At 37.7% G+C, this 25,730-nt stretch overlaps 1 protein-coding gene across 1 annotated transcript in view; it reads right to left on the bottom strand.

Annotated features, from left to right (window-relative positions):
* Window positions 1–204: 204 nt before the first annotated feature.
* The window catches only part of DYTN (dystrotelin), a 55,380-nt gene continuing 29,854 nt past the window's right edge, over window positions 205–25,730 (bottom strand). The window contains exons 10-12 of the mRNA XM_019652916.1: window positions 13,669–13,828; window positions 10,206–10,713; window positions 205–308 (exon numbers count right to left, since the gene is read on the bottom strand). Of these exons, the coding sequence (XP_019508461.1) occupies window positions 205–308; window positions 10,206–10,713; window positions 13,669–13,828 (772 nt within the window). The remainder of the gene's footprint in view (window positions 309–10,205; window positions 10,714–13,668; window positions 13,829–25,730) is intronic.

The raw sequence follows: 25,730 nt of genomic DNA, 5'->3' as shown, positions 1-25,730 counted from the left end.
CTTTCCATTTCCCTCTACCACCCCTTGCTCCCGAGGCTTCACTCTGAAGAACTAAGACACTTGTGTAGGGAGATTAAAAAATAACACTTCTCTTCACGCTTCACACAAGACTTTTAAGAAGGTAGAAGGCGTAATTCTTTTAGTACAGATTTTGAAAATACATGTCATCATCACCCCACTGGGCCTTTGAGACTGGACTTCTTTTCACTTTGAGCTGGGCAAGGTGATTTGATCAACAAGGGCAGAGAAGGCCCTGCACATTCGCTCTGCTCCACGATACAGGTCCGTGTTTTCTGAAGATTGCGAGTCTGAAATCAACAAACAGGAGAGTCCTTCAGAGAAAACACCTGTAGGTTCCCAAGCTGACCTTCATAAAGCTCTACGACAGGGAAGAAATAGAATCCATCTCTCCTCAGTTCTTCATGACAATGCCCTTTCTCTAAGCTAGCTAGCCGATGAGATGACTGTTATTCACCAGGATCAATGACTAATCCAACCAGGTTGTTCGTTCTTTTTTTAAAAGACTTCTATTAAAAATATAGCTAACAACATTATTATATCAGTTTCAGGTGTACACCATAGTTTTTCAACACTAATATACCTAAAGGAGTGATCATTATGAGTCCAGTAACCATCTGACCCCGTACTGTGCTGTAAGACTATCTCTGACTATAGTCCCCATGCTGCACGTTACATCCCCATGACTCGTTTGCTCTATACCTGGAAATTTGAACCTGTTTTGGCTTCATCTCCCCCCATTTTTAAAAATTTTTCAATTACAGTTGACATTCAATATTTTGTATTAATTTCAGGGGTACAGAAGTGATCCCCCTGACTAGTCTAGTACCCACCTGGCACTATACACAGTTATTACCTTATCATTGACTGTGTTCTCTGTGCTTTACTTTACATCCCCATGACTATTTTGTAACTACCAATTTGTACTTCTTAATCCCTTCACCTTTTCCACCCTGTCCCCCAACCCCTCTCTCATTTATCATCCTGGTAAGTCTAGTACCCATCTGAAACTATACATAGTTATTACAGTATTATTGACTATATTCCTTCTGCTATGTCCTACATCCCTATGACTACTTTGTTACAACCAACTTGTACTTCTTAATCCCTTCCCCCACTTTCACCCACCACCTCAGACCCCCCAATCTGGCAACCATCAAAATGTTTTCTGTATCTATGAGTATGTTTCTGTTTTGTTTGTTTGTTTATATTGTTCTTGAGATTCCACATATAAGTGAAACCACATTGCATCTGTCTTTCTCTGTCTGACATACTCCACTCAGCACAATACCCTCCAGGTCCATCCATGCCGCTGCAGACGGCAAGAACCCATTCCCATTCAAGGGTAAGTAATATTCCATTGTATATATGTACTACCTCCTATTTATCCATTCATCCATCGATGGACACCCAGGCTGTTCTCCACATCTTGGCTATTGTAAATAATGCTGCAACAAACATATGGATATATATGTCCCTTCGAAGTAGCATTTTGGATTTCTTCAGATAAATACCTAGAAGTGGGATTACTGGCTACTTCTTTGTCTGTTGTTATAGCCTCCATTTGTTTTTATGTATTAGGTAGATCTGCTACATCTCTTGCTGGGTGGCCTTATGTAGTAAGTGCCCTGTGGGGTCCTAGCACAATTTCCTTAGTCACCTGAGCCAGGTACTTCAGAAGTGTCCCTTGTGTGGGTTTGTGTGCACTACTGTTATATTTGAGCCTTGATTGCTATTGACATGTCAGTGGGTGGGATTGACCCTCAGGCTGATTGGCTGTGGATCTGGCCATGGCCCCAGCTTTTGGACTGCTATGCTGCAGGGCTTACCACAGTGAGCAGGATTCACCCTAGCAGGCTCTGGTGCCTGTTGAGACCACGCTTTGGTTGTGCCACTTGTGGGGCTAATTTGGCAGTGCTCTGCAGTGGTCTGAAGCCAAACTCTAAGAATGTTCATTCTGGGTCTCTTGGGGGAGGCTCTGATGCAGGTTAGGTCAGCCACTGCTTGTAACTGGTCAGAAACTGCCTGGTAGGAGCTACAGAGTGATCCAAGGTTGGTCGCTGCCTGTGCTAGACCTGGAGGCATGTGGGAGAGGTCATGCTGCGAACTGAGGACGGCTGCCACCAGTACTGGGCCTGGAGTAGCTCTGCAAAAAGCCAGGACACCCCGAGGCCTGCTGCTACCTGCTGTTGGTTACTGGCTTCAGTAAGATTCAACCCACGGATAAAGCCTCCTGCAGTACAGAGTCAGTAGGGTGAGTTGCCAAGCTCACCAATTAGATTCAGATTTGGCCATAAGCGTAGGCGCAGGCTTAACACAAGAAAGATGGCGCCTGCCTGTCGGCTGCAGGGGAGAAGGACTCCACACAGGGAAAATGTAGACTGTCTTGTAGGCTTCCCCCTGAGACGACACACCTCAGTCTGCCTCATTTGTCTCCGACACCCTTCGAGTCACCGTCCCTCCACCAGTGCCCAGGGTGAGTACCTGCGAGTGAGTGAATCTGTACTTGGGCCCTTTAAGAGGATGACTGGTTTTCCTGCAGTCTTCTGACCCACCTGGATGGTCAGAATCCCATTGTTTTTCACAGCCAGATGTTGTGGGGACTCCTCTTTTCAGCACCAGTAATCTTGGCTAGGGAGCCTGGTGTGAGGCTGGGGTTTCTTTTTTCCCCATGGGGAACCTCCGTGGCTGAGACAGCCTTCCCAATTTTCATCCGCCACATGGAGGTTTGGGACTGGCCTGTTTCTTGTCTCCACCCCTCCTATCAGTCTCAACGTGGCTTCTTTACATCTTTAGTTATAAAACTTCTGTTCAGTCAGGCTTCAGATGGTTCTCCAGGTTGACTGTTCTATAATTTAGTTGTAATTTTGATATGTTCACGGGATGAGGCAGGCATAGTGTTTACTCTGCCTTCTTGGGTCATTCTCCAAGTTGTTGGTTTTTAAAGGGCATTTTCTGATAACTCCAAGCACAAATTAGAGTAGCCAGAAAGCCCACTCTAGAGCAGTGGTTTCCAAACTCTGGTGTGTATCAGAACCACCAGGAGAGTGTTAAAAGCGATTGCTAGATCCCACCCAGAGTTCTGATTCAGTATGCATGGTGGTTAATTTTATGTATCAACTTGATTGGACTATGATGCCCAGATATTTGGTCCAACATTATTCTGGGTATGTCTATAAGGGTATTTCTGGATTTGAATAGGTAGACTGAGTAAAGCAGATTGCCCTCCCTAATGTGAATGGACCTCATCCAATCAATTGAAAGCCTGAATACAATAAAATATGAATAAGAGAATTCCTTCTTCCTGACTGCCTTCTAACTGGGACATTAGTATTTCTTCTGCCTTCAGGTTCAAAATGAAACATCAGCTCTTCCTAAGTCTTGAGCCTATTAGCTTTTGCACAGAACTACTACTCACTGGCCCGTCTAGGTTACCAGCTTGCTGACTGCAGATCATATAGATATATAGATAGATACACATAGGTAGCAAGTCAAGTAAGTTCCCAGGTGATACTGAGGCTGCTGGTCTAGGTACCACACTTTGAGAACATTTGCTCTATAGCTATTGATTAATGGTTTGCATGGTCCCCTATGACCTACTGTAATTGGGATTGTGCTGTAGAAAGATATAATTTGGCAGCTATCAACTAAAAGTTTGATACACATAATTTTTACCCTAAGAGTTCAATTCCTAGGACTTGATCCTTCAAACATATTCACACCTGAGTGCAAAAATATATGTTATAAAGATACTCACCAAAACAATTTTATGATAAGAAAAAATTGAAAGTAGCTTAATTATACATCAATCAATAAATTATGGTACATTTATACTGTGGGGTATTATGCCACATTTAAAAAATAACATTGCCCAGAGTTTAAGATATATTGTCAAGTGAAAAAAACAAAGGTACATGCAATTTAACTTATGTTGAGGAAGTAAAGACATACTTAAATGCAGAGAAAAAAATTTAAAGAAAAACTCACTAAGCTTTTAATAGTGGATACCTCTGCAGAACAGGAGGCAGGAAGTGAAGGATATGATAAAGAATTAATTTTTTAAAAAAATCTTTGCTCTTAGGCATTTTAATTTTACAATGAACATGTCATATAATATTGTTCGTGTAATTAATAAAAAATAAGATCACAGGAAATGAAAACATGGAAAGGCTTATTTAGCTAGTTATATACTTTAGTTACATGATTTATATTGTAGCTCCAAGTGTGCTGTTTTCTGTTGAACATGGAGGAGAGTATTGATGACTTTTTTACTCTATCTATTCTCCAGCACTACTCCAGAATGACAAGGACCTTGAATAAATAGTATTTTATTGCCTGAATAAAAAAAAAACCCTGTCCAGAGGCAAACTTATTTCAGAATATTCTGATTCTCAGCCCACAGTGATAAACATTTAAAATATAGCAATAAATAAATGGGGAAGCATTAATCCATTTCATACATGGAAGTTTTCTCATTGTTTGGTTGTTTTCTTTTTAAGCTCTAGTATCTTAAAATGTTAAAAATAGCCAAAGATATACACCTAGCACCTACAGTGTTATTTGGCATATACTTGAAATTCAGCACATAGCTGGAGGCCTAATGAGATGTTAAATAGAAATACCTGTGAAAGCAGCATTCCAGAGGATACCACAATGGGAAAACAGTTCACTTGAACGTTATTAAAAATCTAACTGGTGTCTGAATGAATCAGGGGTGTAGGAGAAGGCTATCAGGATGATGGATATAGAGGTTTAAAAGTATTAGGTTATCTAGACTATGATTACTTTTCTGGGCAACTGAAATACTGAGCCTGTGTCTTCCATACAACAATAATTAATTAAGCATACCAATAGTATTGAATATCTACTCTGTTCATCTAGTCTGCTGGTGATTCCTTCTAGTATATTCTTCATTTCAGTTACTGTATTCTTCATTTCTGACTGGTTCTTTTTTTTTTATAGTTTGTATGTCCTTTCTTATGTTTGCTATCTCTGTTGAAGTTCTCACTAAGTTCCTTGAGCATCGTTATAACCATTGTTTTGAACGCTGTATCTGGTAAGTTGCTTGGCTTTATTTTGTTTAGTTCTTTTTTTTTTTTTTTTAGCTGAGCCATCCTTCCACCTGTTGGCAGCTCAGCGGCTGCTCAGCTCGGACCGGGACTTGAACCGCTNTTGCTCAGAGCTCACACTCTTGAGCGAGCTCTTAACCAAATGAGCCACTCAGCTGGCCCTTGTTTAGTTCTTTTGCTGGAGTTTTCACCTAGTTTTCCATTTGGGTTGTATTTCTTTGTTTCCTCATTTTGGCTGCCCCTCTGTGTCTGTTTCTATGTATTAAGTAAGGCTGCTATGTCTCCAGTCTTACTGGGTGGGGTCTCCTAGTACTGGTCCTGTGGGACCCAGTGGCTCAGTCTCCTTGGTCATCTGCTCTGGGTGCTTCAGGAGTTTCCCTTGTGTATGTTGTGTATGCCCTCCTGTTGTAGTTGAGCCTTGATTGCTGTTGGCATGTCAGTGGGTGAGAATGACCCTCAGGCTGACTGGCTGTGGGGTTTGGTCACATCCACAGCTTATAGGTGCTGTACTGGGGGCTTACCCCACAAAGCGGGATTTGCGTCAGTGGGCTCTGGTGCCTGTTGAGACCATCCTTTGTGTTTGCCACTTGTGGGGCTAATTGGGTGGGTGCTTTGCTGTGGTCTGAAGCCAACCTCCAAGTACGTTGGTGCCGGGTCCTCTTGGGAGAGACTCTGGTGCAGGCCAGGTCAGCCACTGCCTATGACTGACTGAGGAGTACCTAGCAGGAGCTACAAAGTGTGGTCACTGCCAGTCCTGTACCTGGAGGCATGTGGGAGAGGCCACACTGTGAACCGAAGATGACTGCCACCAGTAGTGGGTCTGGGGTAACTCTGCAAAAAGCCAGGACACTACAAGTCCTGCTGCCACCTGCTGGCTCCTGTAAGATTCAACTGCTGATAAAGCCTCTCAGTGAGTCAGCAGTGTGGATCAGCAGAGGTCACCAGGCCAATCAGATTCAGATTTGGCCTGTTGTGGACAGGCTCAACACTAGAAAGATGATAGTCAGAAGTTGTGGGGGCTCCTCTTCCCAACACTAGTACTTTGGGCTGGGGAGGTGGGTGTTGGGTGTTCGGGTCCTTCATTCCTTCGTGGGGAACCTCTGTGGCTGAGATATCTCTCCTGATTTTCAACCGCCACACATGGGTATGGAACTGGCCTGTTTCCCATTTCTGCCCCTCCTCCCAGTCTTGATGTGGTTTCTTCTTTATATCCTGTTATGAAACTTCTGATCAGCTAGACTTCAGATGGTTCTCCAGGTTGATTGTTTTATAATTTGGTTGTAATTCTGATGTGTTCATGGAATGAGGCAAACACAGCATTGATCTGTTCCGCCATCTTGGATCTCCTCAATGCCAGAGTGTTTTAAAAACATATATCTATTTCTTTCTAAAGGAATGCCCAGCATACAGCACAGCACTTGGCATACAGTAAATGCTTGATGACTATTTGTTAAATGGACGAATGAGTGAATAAATGATGAACACTTTTCTCTGTCTTCATGGGGATTTATTAAAATTTCAGTACACATCCCTAGGATTCCCAGGCAGCATTTGAGAAGACTACTTTCTAAATAAGTGAGATAAAGATACACTACTGAACTTCTCTCTCTGGGGTTGCTAAAGCACTGTTCTTTATTTTCTTACAATTTGCTGAAGTTCAAGCTTCAGTTTTTGATTTCTTTAAATAATTGTTTAGATGATGATTCCAGATGGGGAAGAAAGGAACAGGAATTGTCCCCCAACATTTCCACCCTTAACCAGGTTCCCCTAATCCCATCCCTCTACCCCCTCGCCTTCCCTTGTCATCCTTGAAACCTACACTGGTGAGTAGAGGGCAAAAAGGTACGGGAGAGAAGCTGGGGAAATAATTTCAGAGCTGTACACAGGAAATTTTACTCAAAATGGAAAGATAATAATTTAATGAGAAAGTAAGATTACTTTGTCACCACAGAAGGAAGTAGTGTTAGATGCTCTTTCAATTTAATTCCTTTACTGCAAGTTTGAACAAATTGTTTGCTACCGATTTTCAGTGCAACATTTGGAATTTAAAGAGATTTTGGGAACCACTTCTACACACTTTCTCTTTTCCATTAAGCTCTCATAGTCTCTTGAAATCCTATTATCCTAGATCTTAATACTGAGTGACTCTATTGAGTTAATGTCAACAGGTGCCCCCAAACTGACCATGAGGCTTGCTGTTTTGGTCTTAATAAGCCTCAAGTAATATACAGTTCATTTTAATTTCCAAGATGTGTTGATTCCTTAGGAAAGCTCCAATCCAAAAGGGTAGTCAGCTACTAGGATAATATGTTGGGTAGATATGCTGACACTGAGTAAATTTCAGCATGTTACAAATAGTACATCTTTCTAATTTTCCCAACAATTCTCAAATTAAAAAAAAAACTAGGACAGTAAAATGATCAGAAACTTCCTGCTGTTATCTAATTCATCTATGACAGGGATAGAAATAAAACAAGGGTAATCAATGACTTAATTTATTTGCCTTTCCACATCTTCATCAGTGTGGTTATCATACTCCTGTCTCTGATTAAGTTTGAGGTAATTCTGGGAAGCATGCATAGGTTATGCATAAATTGTGGAGTATATTTTTATAATCCATATTGCCAATGGCTAAGTGGAATTCACAAACAGGATCATATTCAATACCAGACTGAATAAGAATATGAGCTTAATAAGAAATATTTCAGTGAGGAGTGACAGTGTTTAACAAATGCAAATAGTAACCAGGAAGGCTGACATAGATCCTATGTCTAAAACCCTCAAAGAAATAAGACTAATATAAAAAGAATAGGATGTAAATTTAAATCTTATCAACTAGTATCTGCTGAATAATCACAAAGCATACAGTATTCTAACAACAAAAAGGGAAAATGTGCATCTTTTTTTTTTTTTTTAAGCTGAGCCATCCTGCTACCTGTTGGCAGCTCAGCGGCTGCTCAGCTCAGGCTGGACTCGAACTGCTGTTGCTCAGAGCTCAAANTTGGCAGCTCAGCGGCTGCTCAGCTCAGGCTGGACTCGAACTGCTGTTGCTCAGAGCTCAAACTCTTGAGCGAGCTCTTAACCAACTGAGCCACTTGGCCAGCCCCTGAAAATGTGCATCTTTTTGCTAATATCGTAAGAACTTTTGTATCATAATGCATACTCCCTGCAGAAACATTTCCCTGGTTCTACTTAAATTGTAAATGGAAGCAGAAGTAAATGTGTTGAGACATATTTTTTATATATTTTACAGGATTGAATAATATTAATTGCATCTTTATACCTTATTATATCATCTGAATTTAGAAATGAATCTTACTTTTTCATGGTTTTTCCTTTGATGATATCATGACAGGCCTTGATATAGTCACTTAAAATATGCATGAATCTTTTATCTTTAGGCATCAAGCTGTACAAAGTGTTCAGATATTGCCTTCCATACATGTGTAGTAGATCTATTCTATTAGGAATCTGAAATGTGCAAAATAGCCAACAAAATTTGTGATGGCTGACCCTACACAACATTTTAGAAATCAGTAGCTTTCATAAAGTCAATTGTAAAACCAATAACAAAAAACTAAAATGAGATGAAGATCTCACATACAAAGAATTTCTAGAATAAAAGCGACATTTTTATGTGAAATTTTTCTGAAAACGTCAAGTGGATATTGACTTTGCTCTGAATACTTATCATGACCCCAGTGACATTTAGATGGAAATAGAGTGGGTGGAATCTTGTGTCAGCCTAAGAATTAGGCACAAGGAGTTCCCATTCTATATTTGCCTAAGGCAGTCTGAGCATGCTTCGGGCATCTTTATGATCTTGTTTTCTCTAATACAAGGATTATAACTCCAACTCCCTTCACAGTAGAGATTTTTAGAATCTGCCAAATAATTACCTCATTGACTCGGCTTTATGAAGTTCAACATACAACTGACATTATTCTACAGTTTACCAACTGTTATGGGCTGAATTGTGTCTCCCTCCCCAAATTCATATATTGAAGTCTTAACCCCCAGTACCTCAGGATGACTATATTTGGAGGTAGAGTCTTTAAATTAGAGTTAATTAAATTAAAATGAAGTTATACTGTTGGGTCTTAATTCTTAATCCAATATGAGTAGTGTCATTGTAAGGAGAGGAAATTTGAATAGGGACATGCACAGAGGGGAAATGGTGTGAAAACACAAGGAGAAGACAGCCATCTACAAGCTAAAGAGAGAGGCCTCAGAAGATACCAGTGTTGCTGACACCTCGACCTAAGACTTCTAGCCTACAGGACAGTGAGAAAATAAATTTTTGTTTGTTTGTTAAAGCCACCCAGTCTGTGGTACTTTGTTATGGTAGCTCTAGCAAGCTAATACACTAACCCAGAAATATTTTGAGGTCTTCTCTGATGCAGAAGCACGTGAGAATGTTATCTTCCGTTTTATGTCGAGTCTCTAGATGATCACTCTGACATAAAAGGCCTTAGGTTCTCTTAAAAAGAAATAGATAGAGATATCACTATAATAAGATAGCAAAACACCCTATAAATAAATGTCACTCCAAAACACAAGAAATAACAATAGCAAAGAAGGATTAGAAAAAAGAGCCTTTAGAATTTAGCAATGAACCATAGCTTATGAAGAAGAAGATGATGATAATGGTGGCACTAGTAATATAAAAACTTTCATTAATTGTTCTTCAGAAAGAGTGCATCATTCTTACCCCCATTTTTAAATGGTAACATCAGGCTGTACAGTTATCTATGTTTTAGCACAATTGATAATAATAACTGCAATAACAAAATAATAAGCATTTATCGAATTCTTGGTATGTGCCAGGTACTACACTAAAATCTCATATGATTTATCGTCTTTAATGCTCACAGCAACCCTACCTACCAGTTAGGGAATACTAGAAATCAAGTTCAGAGATGCTACTGATATTCAAAAGATTCACTACTCTGTTTACTCACTAGATGAGAGAGCGCCGAATCCTAACCATTAGACCACCAGGGAAGCTTACTCACTAGATGAATTGTAGCTATTGGGCTAATGTTATATAAAATTAAGTGTTTTATAATAAAAGGTAGGCTGAATCCCATCACTATATATTGATTGTGAAAATCTTACCTGATGGCATTTCTAGAGTGAAGGCATCCATAAGTTTTGACAATAATTCCTGCAGTTCCTCTTCCTCCAGCTCATCCTTTTCCTCCTGGTTGTTAAGTGTCTCTTTCCTTTGCACGAGTGCCAGAGCAGGACTGTGTATTTCAACAGGAGTCATTTTGGGGGTGTCCTGCAGCAATCCTTCCTGGGAACCGGATGGGGAACTAAGGATTTCCTTCGAGGTCTTTTGTGCTTGGCTTTGTGTCCTGGTGCTTTGAGTTGATGTTGGCTGTAACATGGCCCCTGGTGCTTCTGAATTTGGTAGACTATGTTCTGGGTTTGCTCGACTTCCGTGATTCCTGTTAGTCACAGTGTGGTTAGGAAGAGGTTCCCATTTCGAACCATCCTCAGGGACATTCTTGTTCTGGGAAGAATCTCCTTCCCTCTGAACCCTTTCACCTCTTCCATGGTCACCCTTGGAAACCATATTTTGAAAGGAGGAAGATAAAGGATGGCGTGGCTGCAACATTGCCTGCAGAAAGAAAGCTTTATTTATGAAGAAATGAACATTTATCTTACTTTTTTTCATAAATGCATGAAATTTAAATATTTTAATAGAAAACTTTAATGTAAGATTTTTTTCTGCTCTCTAAATATATTACTATTAATTTTATTTTATGCTGTTAAATCTGTCTACAAAAATGAAAACAGCTCAGATATTAAAATGTCACAGGGAATAATAAAAAAGAATTTGGGAAAAAATTAGGTTCTAAAATCTCAGGTTCTGAAAATATAAGGAGTTTCTTTCTTTTTTTTTTTTCTGGGCTAGATCTCCTCAGGCTTTTCCTCTCTTCCTGTACCACACACACCTATCTAAGCTGTCAGAGCCTGACTTTTGAAAGTGTTAGTGACTGGCAAGCCTTATTTATGATGCTTGAAGACACCAGGGACATCTTTACTGATGGTTTTTCAGGCCTGGTGGGAGGTGGGACAGGAGTTATTTTTTGAGAGCTGGCCTTGCTTCCCGTGAGCCATATCAGATAATAAACCTACAAAGCAAAGTGGTTTTTTGATTCTTCATTGTTTACACCAAATACTGAAACATTTCTAAGATCCACTTTTGATGTTTGATTACCTTCTATTCTAAAGAAAAATAGGAAGTCATATTTAAATACAAGAAATATGCTTGGAAGGAAGGCATTCCTCCTTAAAGACAAAACTCTTAAAATAGATATAAGATGTCATATTATGTCTTTCAAAGCACAGACTTTCAATTTCTTTTACAAATGGCAAGGAAAAAAAAGAGAGGAGAAAACTATAGATTAAAGGAGGCTTAAGAGACCAAATGGCATTATGTGACATAGACCTTGTTTGGATTATAATTTAAGTAATCTACTGTAGAAAAAAATTGAGACAATTGAAAAAATATGAACATGTACTGGACACTTGATGATACTAGGAAATGATTGATTAGTATAGATGTTGTTGTTATGTTTTAAAAAAGAGTCTGTTTTTCTTGAAAATATATACTGAATATTTCCAAATGAAAAGATGATATTGTGTATGTGTGTGTGTGTGTGTGTGTGTGTGTGTGTGTGTGTGTTATAAGGAATTTCTGAAAACATTAGCCTATATTGAACTGATAGACTAAAAAGTTGTAAATAAAATATGTTTGTAATGATCTATCTAGGTATGTATTTTGTGAAGGGTTTCATGATAATACATAGGTTTAAAATCTAGGATGTGTGTTCCCTACAAAGCACAGTTCCCAAATGTGGTCCACACACTCCTGGAGGTCCCTGAGGCCATTTTAGAGGTAGGTCCATGAGGTCGAAACTATTTTCACAATGATACTTAGATGTTATTGGCCTGATCATTGTGTTGACATTTTCATGGAGGGCACAAAATCAAGAGTAGGTAAAACTAAAAACAGCAAGACACAAATCAAAGCTGCATCACTAAACAGTGTTATGTCTTAGCTGTCATGCAATTCTTCACCACCATGCACTTGTAGTTAAAAAAAAAAAAAAGGCAGTTCCACTTAAGAAAATCCTTGACAGTGTAGCAAAATCTTTAATTTCCTTAACAATAAAACATGTCTTTTAAATATTATATGTGATGAAATGGGAAGTGTGCATAAAACACTCCTGATGTTTACCAAAATATAAAAGTTGCCTTTTGTGTGAAAGAATTACTTAACGGCTATGTTATTCAGACCTGGGTATTTGGCAAACATCTTCTCAAAAATGAACAAAATGAGACTGTCGCAGTGAGAAAAACACATAACGATGTATGTTGCCAATTTTAAAGGTTGAGTTTTTAAGCAAAAATTAGAATTTTGGAAAACTTGCATCCACCACCATGGGCTTGATTCCAATTCTTAAAGACTTTTCTGATGAGATTAGTGGTGATATTAATAAATGTGGGATGTGGGTTTTTTTTTTTTTTGGTTGTGTATAATCGATGGGTGAGTGTTAGGAAGTCCAGGCTAGCTAATTGAACTTCTAAATGACAATGTATGATGCTACAAAATCATGCATGAGTATAAGGTTCATTCAAAGAGCATTGTATTTTAATGAAACAGTGTAAAATAGATATAGTTTCAGATTCAATATTGGAACTCTCCTTTAAAAACAGTCTTTTGTCATGTTTTGGTGTAGCAGCATAGAAGACCTCCAATTATCTGAAAAGGCTATTAAAACACTCTCTTTTTTAACTGCAAATCTGTGTGAGACCAGATTTCTTCATATACTTCAACCAAAACATCTTGTAACAGATTGAATGCTGAAGCAGTTATGAAAAATCCAGCCATCTTTTGGTAAGCTGGATATTAAAGAGATTTGTAAAAAAAAAAAAAAAAAAAAAAAAGTAAAATGGTGCCACTTTCTAGGTTTAAAAAATATGTAGTTACTGTTTAAAAATGTTACATATATAATAGATTTATTATTTTCATTTTAAATTAGTTAATAAATTCATTTTTCAACCACTTCTTAGTCTTAATGTTTGATTATGGTAAATAGCGGTAGATATAATGCACAAAAACTCCTTGGGATCCTCAGAAATGTTTAAGAATGTCAGAGGGATGCCAAGACCAAAAGGTTTAATTAAGAATTGCTTTGTGAGGGGTGAAAAGGATAACTAGTGCATTGTTTTGTACACCTGAAACTAACAATAACAAATAAATAAATAAATGAATGAATGAATGAAAAAAAAAAGAATCAATGCTGAATGGAACCGCTTTACCCCAGGTCTGTTGTTTCTAAATTGTACCGACACTATTCTCTCCCAGTGGCGCTGTCTTCACAAAGGGGAGTATATAGTCTGAAGGATGGAAAGTAGGAGTTGGTGGAGATATGGAGAGAAGAGGGTAAGGGAAGAGGCTGGTCAAGGTGAAGTGTGAAGCTGCAGGCTGCAGACTTCCCTTCACCAGAGGGTTTGAGGTCAGACTTCCACGTGGTCCAGGTGGCCAGTCTCCCACATTTTATACCTGTAGATCCTGTCCCATTTGCTGCAGGCTGGCCCGGAGACTATCCTGGTTAGCTGTGAGTTCATGAATCTTTGTTTCTAATCGGCAACTTTTTTCTTCCTGGGAGGCATAGATGGCTTGCAACTTGTCCTTGCATCGGTGTAGTTGTGTTTTAAGGAGCCTGGAAAGAGGACAGGTCTGAGTGGGTGGTAAGGACAAGAAGCCAGCACACTAATTAGAGCCCCAGCAAGATGTACTCCAGGTTCTCTCTGTGGGAGAAGATGCTGGAGAAGCCTGTGCCTCAACTATTTGATCAATCCTGTTTTAAACTCTTTGTTCATTAGGTACAGCTGCCCTTTGTGTCTATTAGTACACGACTCCACTAAGAATTTTAAATTGGCTTTAGAGATGTTTTAAAAAACTCATCAAGCATGTTATGAGTTACTTTTGATAGCACACCATCACCAGATACTTAAATTTGAATATTGACTTTTACTTGTTATGCTTTTGTCTGGAAATGCTCCATTTAGAATGATAGTGTACATGTCACGTATAAACACCTAACACCTCCCCGAGTCCACCGGGAAAAAACAACGATGCAATTCATGAATAGTGAGTTTGTTTGGCTTCTCTCCCTCAGTCTACTTGTTCACTGGTTTAAGAATGAACCAAGTAGTCAGAGTAATTCTTAAGGCAGATCACGTCAGTCCTGTGCTCAAAACGCTCCAATGGTTCCCCTCCTTATTTAGGATAAAAGTCCTTACAGAGGCAGACAAGGCCCAACAGGATGGCCAAGACCCTCTTTTCCACTTCGACCTCCTCCCTGCTTTCTGCTCTCTCACTGCCCTTCAGCCACACAGAGCTCTTGACAGCTCTGTGAACACGCTAGGCACGGTCTCCCCTGAGTCTGCTCCTCTGGCCCCTCTGCCCGGAACCCACCTTCCCTCAGTTTCTTGCTTGGCTTTCTCCCTCCTCTTTAAGTCTTTTCTCACTGTCATATTTTTAGTGAGGTCATCCTTGACTGCCCTGCTTAAAATTGCAAACCAGGACCCCCCCCNGCCCCCGCCGCCTCACCTCCAGCACCTCCCAATCCCCTTCCCTACTTTATTTGCCGCCATGGCTTTTTGCCATGTCTAATTGTCACGGAGTATGAAGCGATCTTAGATTTTGACTAAGTCTCCAGCCTTTAAACTTCTGGACAGTCACATTATATGACATACTTCTTGTTTTGCTTATTATTTTTCTTATGGATTGCTCACTCTATTATTTAATAATTGTTTATCTCTTTATTCTGACAACTTTTTCTTTCTGTTTTGCTTGTTGCCATATTCCCAACCCAGGCCTAATATAGCCCCTGTTACAGAGTATGTGTACAATTAAAATTGGCTTACTAAAATACAGTCTTATTCTTTGATCAGTGCTGTTGGCATATTTGTGGAATTTGTAGAAATGGGCTTTCTGGTGGGAAATGCAACAACATTTCTCAGTGTTAGAGCCTTTGAAATTCCTAATTGCTGTAGATCTTGGAGAGGTCTTAGAATTTAATTAGGGCTCCCATCTCGAAGCAGGCATCTCTCAAGGATGGCCATAAAGCTTCCAGACAGTCACACTCAGGAGAAACACAAGTCTGGCTCTGAAATCCTGCCTCATCATTGAAGTTTCAAGCATATCTTTACACTGGGTTTTCCAGAAAGGAATCAGCCTAGGGATTTGACATAGCAGACAGCAAAGAGATATTCTCAGAAGGCTTCTCTAGACAGTATTTTCTACACTAAAAGTGTTGTGCTTGCTGTGACCACTGGTGATACCAGGTTCTCTTTCTCCCATGTTGTTCACCTCTGCCCACCCCCTCCACCCATCTCCTTCCTCCATCCACCATGCTTGGGCAGCTAGAAGACAGGTACCCCAATCCTTGATAGAGCCAGGTGAAAGCAGGCAAACCCCTACCAGAAGCATAGTTCTTTCTTCCTCCCTCCCTTCCTCCCTTCCTTCCTTCCTCCTTTCCTTCCTTCCTCCCTTCCTTCCTTCCTTTCTTTTTTAAGGAGAAATGCTCATGGAGAGTTTCTGGTGAACATAATTTACCTAATGTCAGTATTTCCACAACTGGGAGCCCAATACTTTCCAGGCAAATATCCACTGTTAACCAATAGTTCAGTTTATTTCAAAACTAATTTTTTTCAAATGACCTGGAATCTGCCTTTGTAAATTTTTAAATCTTTATATGTAGTTCCGCTTTCCAGAGTTAAGGAGTCCATGCAGTGGGCCCTCAGATAGAACACAATACTCCCAAGGCAGGTTAATCATCCACAGCAGGGAAACATTCTTTTTAATCAGTACCTAGCAGAGTGCCGAGTAATAAATAGGCAACTAATGACTGAATGACACTCTTTCTTTTAATGTAGTCTGATACTGCGTTGCTTTTTAAATCATCAGTGATACAGTGTTGGCTGTCATTGAACTTATAGTTAACTATATATCTCAGGTCTTTTCCATACTATTGGTTCTGAACCTGGGCCTATGCTTGTAGGACTTGCATTTAATTCCTTAAAACTTAGTCTTTATTAATTGCCCCACTGTTACACACTATCACATCTTAGTGATCTGAGATCATCATTCAGCTTATTATCTATGACTTTTGACATCATGCCACACACATTTGAAAAGGATGCCCTCTACTATTTTATCCAAATCATTGATAAAAATAATGATACAGACTGGTCAAGGATAAAGCCTTCACATAGCTTTTATTTATTAATCGGCCTCACACTTTGGTATACTTTGTGTTGACAAATATCTTACAGGAGACCAACAATGTGTGTAGTGAGTATGAATTATATAAAAGGGGATAACTTTGTTTAAAATAATTAGCTTGAGATAATTATTTTAAGAATTGTTTTAAAGAATGAAATTTCAAAATTTCCTTTTTATTTCCACATTTTAGGTTTCAAAATTGCCTTTTTATTGCTATACTACTTAATTTCATCTAACTTATTTTTCTTATACCATGAAAAAGATTAAAATTGCTTTTAACATTTAAATTATTAAATGATAAAAGTGTTACTAAGCTTCTTTTCATGCGTTATCACAGAATTTAAAAAATGTTACTTATCTTTCATACATTTACATTATGAAGCACATCTCATCGTGTGTGTGTGTGTGTGTGTGTGTATGTCATCTACAAAATACCAAGAATTGTGCCTGAAAAAAAAAAGTCTTCCCTTAGAGGGAACTTCTTGAGGATCTAAGAATTCTGTTTTCTAAAATAAATGACAACAGGAGATAGGAACTCTGGGAGTAATTAGTTCCTTGACACACAGTGAAAAGACGGTAGACAGTTTCCAACAAACCTAATAAACCTGGTAGAAAGTTAGATGCTGTTGGAGAAAATGTACTGATTTCTTTAGAAGTAGGTAAAATATACATACAAGACACACACAGAATCAATAATTCACTGAAAATGTTTAACCAACTTTCAAGGAATAAAAATTCAAGCACTCAAAATTCAAAACTTAATATAATTAGCCAGATAATTTCTGTTATGCTCAAATAGAGTCAAAGCCCCCCTCTACCTTCATACTGGAATCATTGAGTTCTCTGTTTAAGGAACGCCATCCAAATTACACACACACACACACACACACACACACACACACACACACACACACACAGAAAGCATGGTAAAATCTTTGTAGAAAATTTTTCTACAAAAGCAAATGGAAACGATATTGATTTGTCTCTGCCATCAGTATTTGTGCACACACATGGCTCCTACCTTCTTTCCTTATGGAGAGCCTTAATGGATTCATGAGTCCTCCAGAGTTCATTCCTAATGCTGACTATGGTCTAGAGAAGAAAGAAACAGAGAAAATAAGTGTTTAGTTTTGGGTTTGAATTTAACCCACATTCCTGCAAATTCATCACAAGAACATGATAATGCTGTTTTAAAAAATATACAGTCTATTTCAAAACGTGGTATTTGGGTTTATGTCCATGTGCAATGATGCAGAGATGTTCATATGCTCGAAGTACAGTCACATAATCTCATTTTGATATAATAGTTTTCTTTAAAGATATTTAAACATAACAGAGTTTTGGGTTTTAAAATAGTCTTTTGCCTGAGTTAGGTTGCTGCCCAGAACATCTCCTTCCCCAAAGGCATCTAATAAAAACAGTTGGGTCACTTTGTTTCTCTTGGCTTAAGAAATCTTTTACTTCTTCCTCCAACCTTAAATGTTCTTGTCTTTCCATGGATTAGTTAGGGCTGTCACTTCTCTTTGAATTCACCAAGCCTCTCTGAATTAATAATGGTCAGTTTAGCTCTCATTTAGGATTTTCCCACTTGTCTCTCACATCATACTCTGCTCCCTGAATTGCAACCCAAGTGCAAGTCCTGACCTGACCTTGCCTGGCCCAGGCTCCCGGGGCAACATGTACCAGCCTTTGGCTCCCACGCGTCTGCATGGGAGATTGGATTTCATTATTCTGCATTTGTAAGCAGCTGTGACTATACTCTATGGCCTTCCCCTCTCCTTGAAAATGACCTGAAGAGGGGCTGGCCTCCTTGGTAAACTTCTTCCATAAGAAGAGCCTGAAAGAAGGAAAGGAAAAGGCAGGAAGGAGAAACTGAGCTACAAACTTGAAGTCACATTCTCTGGCTGGTGCACACTCTCTGAGGCCCCTCTGCGTGACCTGCACCTGTCTGCCTCTTCATTCAAGTAGTTAATCAGCTTCCAAATGCCTAGCATAGCCTTCAAATCAGTGAACTTTCTATTACTAACTTCAATGTTATCATATGGGACGTATTGTTCTGCCATTGAGAAGCATACCAGGTCAGCACATACGGCCCTACCACAGTTTATCCATAGAACAGATACCATAATTTATTTAGTAATTTGCAATTGAAGGACATTAGACTTTCCAGTTTTTTCAAAATTATAGGCAGTGCTGCAGTGAACCAAGCTGTTCATGCCTCCTTGCCCATATATGTGCAAGGCTCTCAGGTTTTAAGTTTAACAGATACTAGCCATTTGCCATCTTTGGACACATACATGCACACATGTGCACACGTGTATGCATATTTAAAAATCCATAGAATAATGCCTGCAAAGACCTATCCCAAACAGATTACCTCTGGGGAACTAGGGGCCAGACCTGGGCTGGGAATTATGGCTGAAAAGGACTTTACCTTTATTTATAATATTATAATTTTTTATAAGGCAAACAGATTCAGGTCTTAGTTGTATAATTAAAAATGCTTTTGGGGGAATAAAAATCAAAGAAAGAAATACATAAGTAGGATAGGCTGTAGCAACTTTAACAATGAAAAAGAAGTGAGAAGGAGTAAAAGGAAAGTGAAATAAAGGAGGAAAACCCAAACGGCAAAATCTCTGAAATTTTTTCCCTCAGAACAAATAAGTGTTGACGTGAAAAAAACATTCTGCGTTGTGAAAATGGCTTTTCTTCCTCTTCTGTTTGAAGCAGGAAATAGAGCAGCTTTGTATATGTCCTCACACATTGTAATTCCAGCTCTCCGCAGAGTGCTCCAGGAAGAGGTGATGTTAGGTATGCAAAGAGAGGTGTGTGAGTGGCCCCATTGACAGGAGCTGATGATGAAAGCACACACAGACCTGAAGCAACATCCCACAGAGGCAGCTGCACAGGCTGCTAGTTACCGGGTGGCTTCAAGATTTAGCTCTCCACTCACACTTCTACCCAGAACAACTGCAATATGGGAACTATAATATCTCTTTGATGATTGAAAAGCATTACAGATCATCCTATTTTGAAGACCTTTTTTAGGATCAGACTGTGCTGATTACAATGACTGGGGGAAAGCCTATAAGTGGAGGTACACATAAGAGGGCAAAGAAGCAACTGATTGAAAACATGATGAAGTATTTGCAGAATGTACACTTAAAAAAAACCACGAAGAAGCATTTCTAATCCCTCTGATGAAAAATTTTCATTGGGACTTTTAAGTTTCTTCCCTCATCTTATCTTTCTTTCACCTCCCTTTCTCGTCTCTTCCTTCAAATTTCCTGAACATTTTCCTTATGTATGGATACGTTAATTTCTCCCCTCCCCCATTTTTTCTTTCCCTCTACTTTTTAATGACATCAAATCTTAGGATACTGAGTTGCCCAGTTAAGGCCCTGTGGGCAGAAGAAAGTTTTTACCTGTAAGTAAGTTATATTCAGAAGTTTTGGGCAGAGGCTTCATATCTATGGACACTGAAGAAATTTAAAGATATCGGATGTAGACTTAGAAACAGTCCTCTCAAAGCTAAACTTTGTCGACTAAGGCAGTGAACAATACAGTTCATTGGTTGCATATTAGAGGTGGCACATGTTGTTTGGGTTAGAATTGCCCACTCTTTGGGGGCAACAGGTAAGAGAAAATTCATGCTACTCAGCTACAATACATGTAAATGAGGAGAGCTTTTGTGTCTCCTTAAGGATGTTGCTATTGAGTCTTCTCAAACATGCCACAAATAAGCAATGAAAATTTTACTATAATTAATCGTGTTTACCACTGTTGTCATTAATTCATAATTTTTGGCTGGAGAGAAAACTTATGATGTACTTCGTCCTTGCAAACATCAGAGTAACCTGATTGCTCTACTCTTCCGGAAAATCTATGCAGTGATTATACTAAATAGGCCAAAGACTGACAGTTATTAATAGTTACGTATTTTGAGAATATTATAGGTTTTCTAAATAGATGTTTTGTTTGATTCTTCTGATACAAATGTGAACTTATTCTTTTGGAGTAAAAGTTGAGCAGATTTGAGTTGAATTAAGTAGAAATTTGAAGATTTGCAAAATGAATAAAATGACAAGTTTAAAAATATCTTTCTTAACTAATTGATTAGAAAATCTTTTAAATTATCAGCATTAACTGAAGAAAGCATGAAGAAACTATTAAGCTAGAAGAAATAGAGAACTGTATCTAAATATTATAAAGGTTCCAGTGTCCTAGGGTTTTACTCTTGAATTCTGGCAATTGTTAAATAAATAGTTCTTAAGTTAGATTAACTATTTCAAAGACAAGAAAAGATGAAAAATGTAACCATCAAAACGCAGATGCTCAAAACTGACAAAGATACTATTGAGACAGAATGAGTGACACTATTCTGGCTTGTATGTTGCAGTTCTAAATAAAAAATGAGCAAATCAAATTTAAGTGTATTTAAAGAATAATCCACTGCAAACAAGTATAACGTTGTACTTGTTTTACAAGTACAATGCCAGGAATGCTTACTATCAGGGACTCTATTAATGCAATTCTTCCCATCAGGGGAAACATGGGATAATTTCAATTGATGCTAAAAAGGGATTTAAGATAAATTTGAAATCACTTCTGATTGCATACCAAAAAAAAAAAAGGGAAAATGACTTCCTCCACATTAAAAAGAATCTCACACCAACAACTAACAGCATAATATTTAATGGAGAAACACTAGAGAAATGCCCCCATTAAATCTAATTTAAGATAAAATAGCTGCCCCATCATCTCTTGCATTATTCAACATTGTTCTGACAAACCTGGAGTCTTTCAGGAATGAAGACATGAAACAGAAATGAAAGGTTTAAATATTGTTAAAAGAGAGAGAGAGAGAGAGAGAGAGAGAGAGAGAGACCAAAATATCTTTTTTTCCAGACTGCTTAACTGTCTGTAGAAGCAAGAGATTCACTAAACCAATAGTTGAAATATTAAGAGAGTTCAGAAAGTTTCTCTTTACAAGATAACTAATCAAAAACCCATAACTTTTCAATACATCATCATTGATAACTAAGGAAAAGATACAATGGATGAGGCCTTTATTCACAATAGCAACAACAAACATAAGATATCCAGGGTACCCTCAGTGAGAAACAGGTAGAATGGTAAGAAGTAAGCTTATCTTGGAATCTGACAAGAACCAGCAGGCTCTAGATGCCCGGGGGCCACTGAGAACAAAGACAGCAGTTTGAACCAGTACAGAGGTTTGGGAGGTCATTGAGAAAAAAAAATTATAATTTATACTATATATCCTACAACTCAATAGCAAAAAAACCCTAAATAACCTGATTAAAAAATGAACAGATGATTTGAATAGATATTTTTCCAAAGAAGACATACGCATGGCCAGCAGGTATATGAAATGGTGATCAATATCACTAATCATCAGGGAAATGCAAATCAAAACCCATAATGAGATATAACCGCATACCTGTTAGAATGGCTATTATCAATAAGACAAGAAATAGTAGTGTTGGTGAGGATGTGGAGAAAAGGAAACCCATGTGCTCTATTGGTGGGGATGTAAATTGGTGCAGCCACTGTGGAAAACAGTATGGAGGTTCCTCAAAAAATTTAAAATCAAACTACCATATGACCCAGCAATTCTACTTCTGGGTATTTATCTGAAGGAAACCAAAATCCTAACTTGAAAAAATATATGCAACCCTATGTTCATTGCAGCATTATTACAATAGCCAAGATATGGAAGCAACCTAAGTGTCCATCAATAGATACATGGATAAAGAAAATGTGATATATATATATATATATATATATATATATATATATATATATATATATGTACACACACACACACACACACAGAAGAATATTATTCAGCCATATAAAAGAAGGAAATCTTGCCATTTGCAAGAAGGATGGACCTTGAGGGCATTATGCTGAGTCAAATAAGTCAGACAAAGAAAGATGAACACTGTATGATTTCATTTATATGTGGAATGAAAACAAAACAAAACACAGAGCTCATAGATACAGAGAACAGATTGGTGGTTGTCAGAGGCGTGGGGTTGGGGGTGGGTGAAATGGGTGAAGGGGGTCATAAGGTACAAACTTCTAGTTAAAAAATAAATACATTCTGGGGATGTAACAGACAGCACGGTGACTGTAGTTAGTGATACTGTAGTGTATATTTGAAAGTTCCTAACAGAGTATATCTTTATATCTTAAAAGTTCTCATTACAAGAAAAAAATTGTTAACTGTGGGTGATGGATGTTACACTTAATATGGTGAGTATTTTGTAATATATACAAATATTGGATCATTATGTCGTATACCTGAAAACTAATATAATGCTATATGTCAATTTTATCTAAATAGAAAAAAAAAAGGAAACTATCAACATTGGGTTACTTTGTAAATAATTCCATATGAACTAAATTAACGGTGTGAAAGATCAGAAAGAAATGAAGCTTGAATAGAAAAAACATAAGAGAAAATTTGTTCTGTAACATGTTAATGAGTATCATAAAGCTAGGCTAATTCAAATAATATTCATATGTAAAAATAAAATTAAAAGCAATTGAGCTGAATAGATGACAGTAAAAGATACTCTAAAATGGTGAACATTTTAGTGTATATTAAAGGAACCACTACACAGAAAAAAAAGATTTACTTAAGGTTAGATAAAATTGGCTATTTTAAATAAAAAGTAGTAGTATGGGGAATGCCTTGACCTATCATTCATCAAAATAAAAGGTAGATTTAAACGTTAAATGTCAAAGATAATCAAACCATGTTAAAATAAATGCAGCTAAAGAGTCATTTAATTTCTTAGTGGAGAAAATTTTCCAAGCATAAAACTGTTTTTTTTTTAATGTTTTTTTTAAATAAGAATCAGAAATGTCTATATAGCAAGTCACATTATAAGTAAGACTGAAAGAAAATAGTTATGAAGATAGGCTTCCAATATTTACACTTAAAATTTAAGTTTAAATACATTAATAAATCAGACTGATGAATCAGTAAAAATGGGCAGAGAATGTAGACAGAAGAGAAAATACAATGTATTTTCCTTCTAAATTTGCCTTCTAAACTATGTGGGGGTCAAAGAAGTTTCATTTCACTTAATCAGAGAAATGGAAATTAAGGCAAATATAAGATATTCTCCTAAAATTAACAAAATTTAGAATATGGTAATAGTCAACATTAGCAAGGATCAAGGAAAATAGTTACTTGAATTCCCTGGGAGTGTAATTTAGTATGTCCATTTTAAACAGCAAATTTATAATAAATATGAATAGTTTTAAAAATGTTCCCACTTCTCATTTAGTGATTCCACTTTAAGAAACATTCTAATGAAATAATTGTGGAAACATGTACAAAAAATAATGTACAAGGATTTCAATAATAAAATTTTAAATTATGGCAAAATTTAGACATAGCCCAAATACCAACAGAGGAGTTCAATAATGTTAAGTCCATTTAAATAAAAGTTATACAATCATTAAGATATTTTTGAAAAACTGTAATGGCAATGGAAAATGCTCACAATATAACTTACTTGATAAAGAACTATATAATCAATAAAATTTTCAGTATGATATAAACTATCTTAAAAAATGTTAGCAGGGAAGGAAGTATACCAAAATATCAACAGTCATTATATCATGGATCGATTGTACTTTTAATTGTGTTCTTTGCTTTTTTCTGACTTTTCCATAATATGTAGCACTTTATGATTGGTGATAAAAAGTTATTTTTAAAACTATGTTCCTAGATTTCCCCTTGATCATAATAACATCTTGATATTCCCCCAAATAAGGAACAATTCACCAAATCTCACTGCATCATTACAAAATGGTCCAGATGAGTTGTGCCTTAATAACGGTCCCTTTTCCGTTTAGACTCACCTGATGACGTGGGCTGCTGTGATCGGTTTGTTGAGCCTGAGATATCCTTTGAGATATTTGTTTGGAGGCCTCTGCAGCTGCTCTTGCCACTGGTCCAGTTGGACTTACATACATTGGTACTTTCATGCTATTGTACTGAATGGAGAGCCTGTTAGAAAGCAGAGTTTTTTGAGAAGTTGTAATAGTTTTTAATGATCAGGTATGACATTGAGGAGAATCTTTTTAGAAAATGTTAAATCAGATATTAAATTCGATATCCAAAAAATAAGAATAAAGGAGCGCAACTTTTTTTTCTCTGTGCTCTTTTCCACCTACTCAGTTGCTAGAGAGCCAATTAGCCAACCGTAGGAATGAAAATCCCACTTCCCATTTTCTTGACAATCTAGAAGTGAGAAGGCAAAAAACTCAGGGATGACGGCAGAAAATCCCTCAGGTCATCTTGTCCAGGTCAGATACTAGGGGTTCTAAGCCCAAGTGTGTATGTATTATGTCATATTTGAAAGAATAAGAATACTCTAGGCTAGTTTAAGGTCAGGCATGTTCCATGTTATACAATTTCATTTAGTTTCCTTCCTTTATTCAAAAGCTCTTTAAAGCATCTTACTGTCTTGAGTTATTACAGATAAATAAAAGATTTTTAAAGAAAGCAGAGAACTCCCTGCTCACAGAGACTTCACATCTAATAAACAGATAAATACACAATCATTTTTGACATAACACAATTCTTTCTACAGAATGCAATGAGAATATAGGGAAAGAAGCAATCATTCTGTAGCACATTAAACATGTGCTTAAGGGGTGGGCATTCTTGGGTAGAAAAGCAGGTTCCCCATGACATCTTTGTCACACATCTTCTGAGTGACATACTCTATTCCTTCTCCATCTGAGATCATTTTAATACCTTGGGGCTGTTCAACACCATTTTCTGTACACATAAAAATATTTACAAACATCAAAATACATGTTGAATTTATTTTAGAAACAAAAATGGCATCACCCTGTTGGGAGCCGGCTGCACCTCAGTGTCTGACATGGCCTATCACACCGCTATTGTGACAAATTCTGAAGCTCTGGCTGAGAAACAGATACTGCTTTATGTTTTGGAAAATTTAAATTTCCCTTTGGATGCCCCCAGTAGGATAAAAGATCTGACACCCCTTCTTATATTGATTGTTTTATTTACTTTAAGCAAATAAGTGAGTTTTGGACAAATTACAATAATTCTGTTTTACTGTTAGTTTGATAGATTCTTAGTGATAGACAAGTTATGTACCTTATAATTCTTAAGATCCGGTTTAGCCAGTAGTGTTTGAAACAGTTGCTAAGTAGTAAAACACCCTTTAAGTGCCAAGGCAGGAACTCGGCTCTGGCCATTATCGGAAGAAATTGAAACATAGTTAGGATAAGTTAGTCATTAGTGAAGAACAGAT

The sequence above is a fragment of the Hipposideros armiger genome, unplaced genomic scaffold (assembly GCF_001890085.2).
Source record: "Hipposideros armiger isolate ML-2016 unplaced genomic scaffold, ASM189008v1 scaffold_190, whole genome shotgun sequence".
NCBI lineage: Eukaryota > Metazoa > Chordata > Mammalia > Chiroptera > Hipposideridae > Hipposideros > Hipposideros armiger.
Note: the sequence above shows the minus strand (reverse complement) of the source record. Positions and strands in the feature narration are given on the sequence as shown.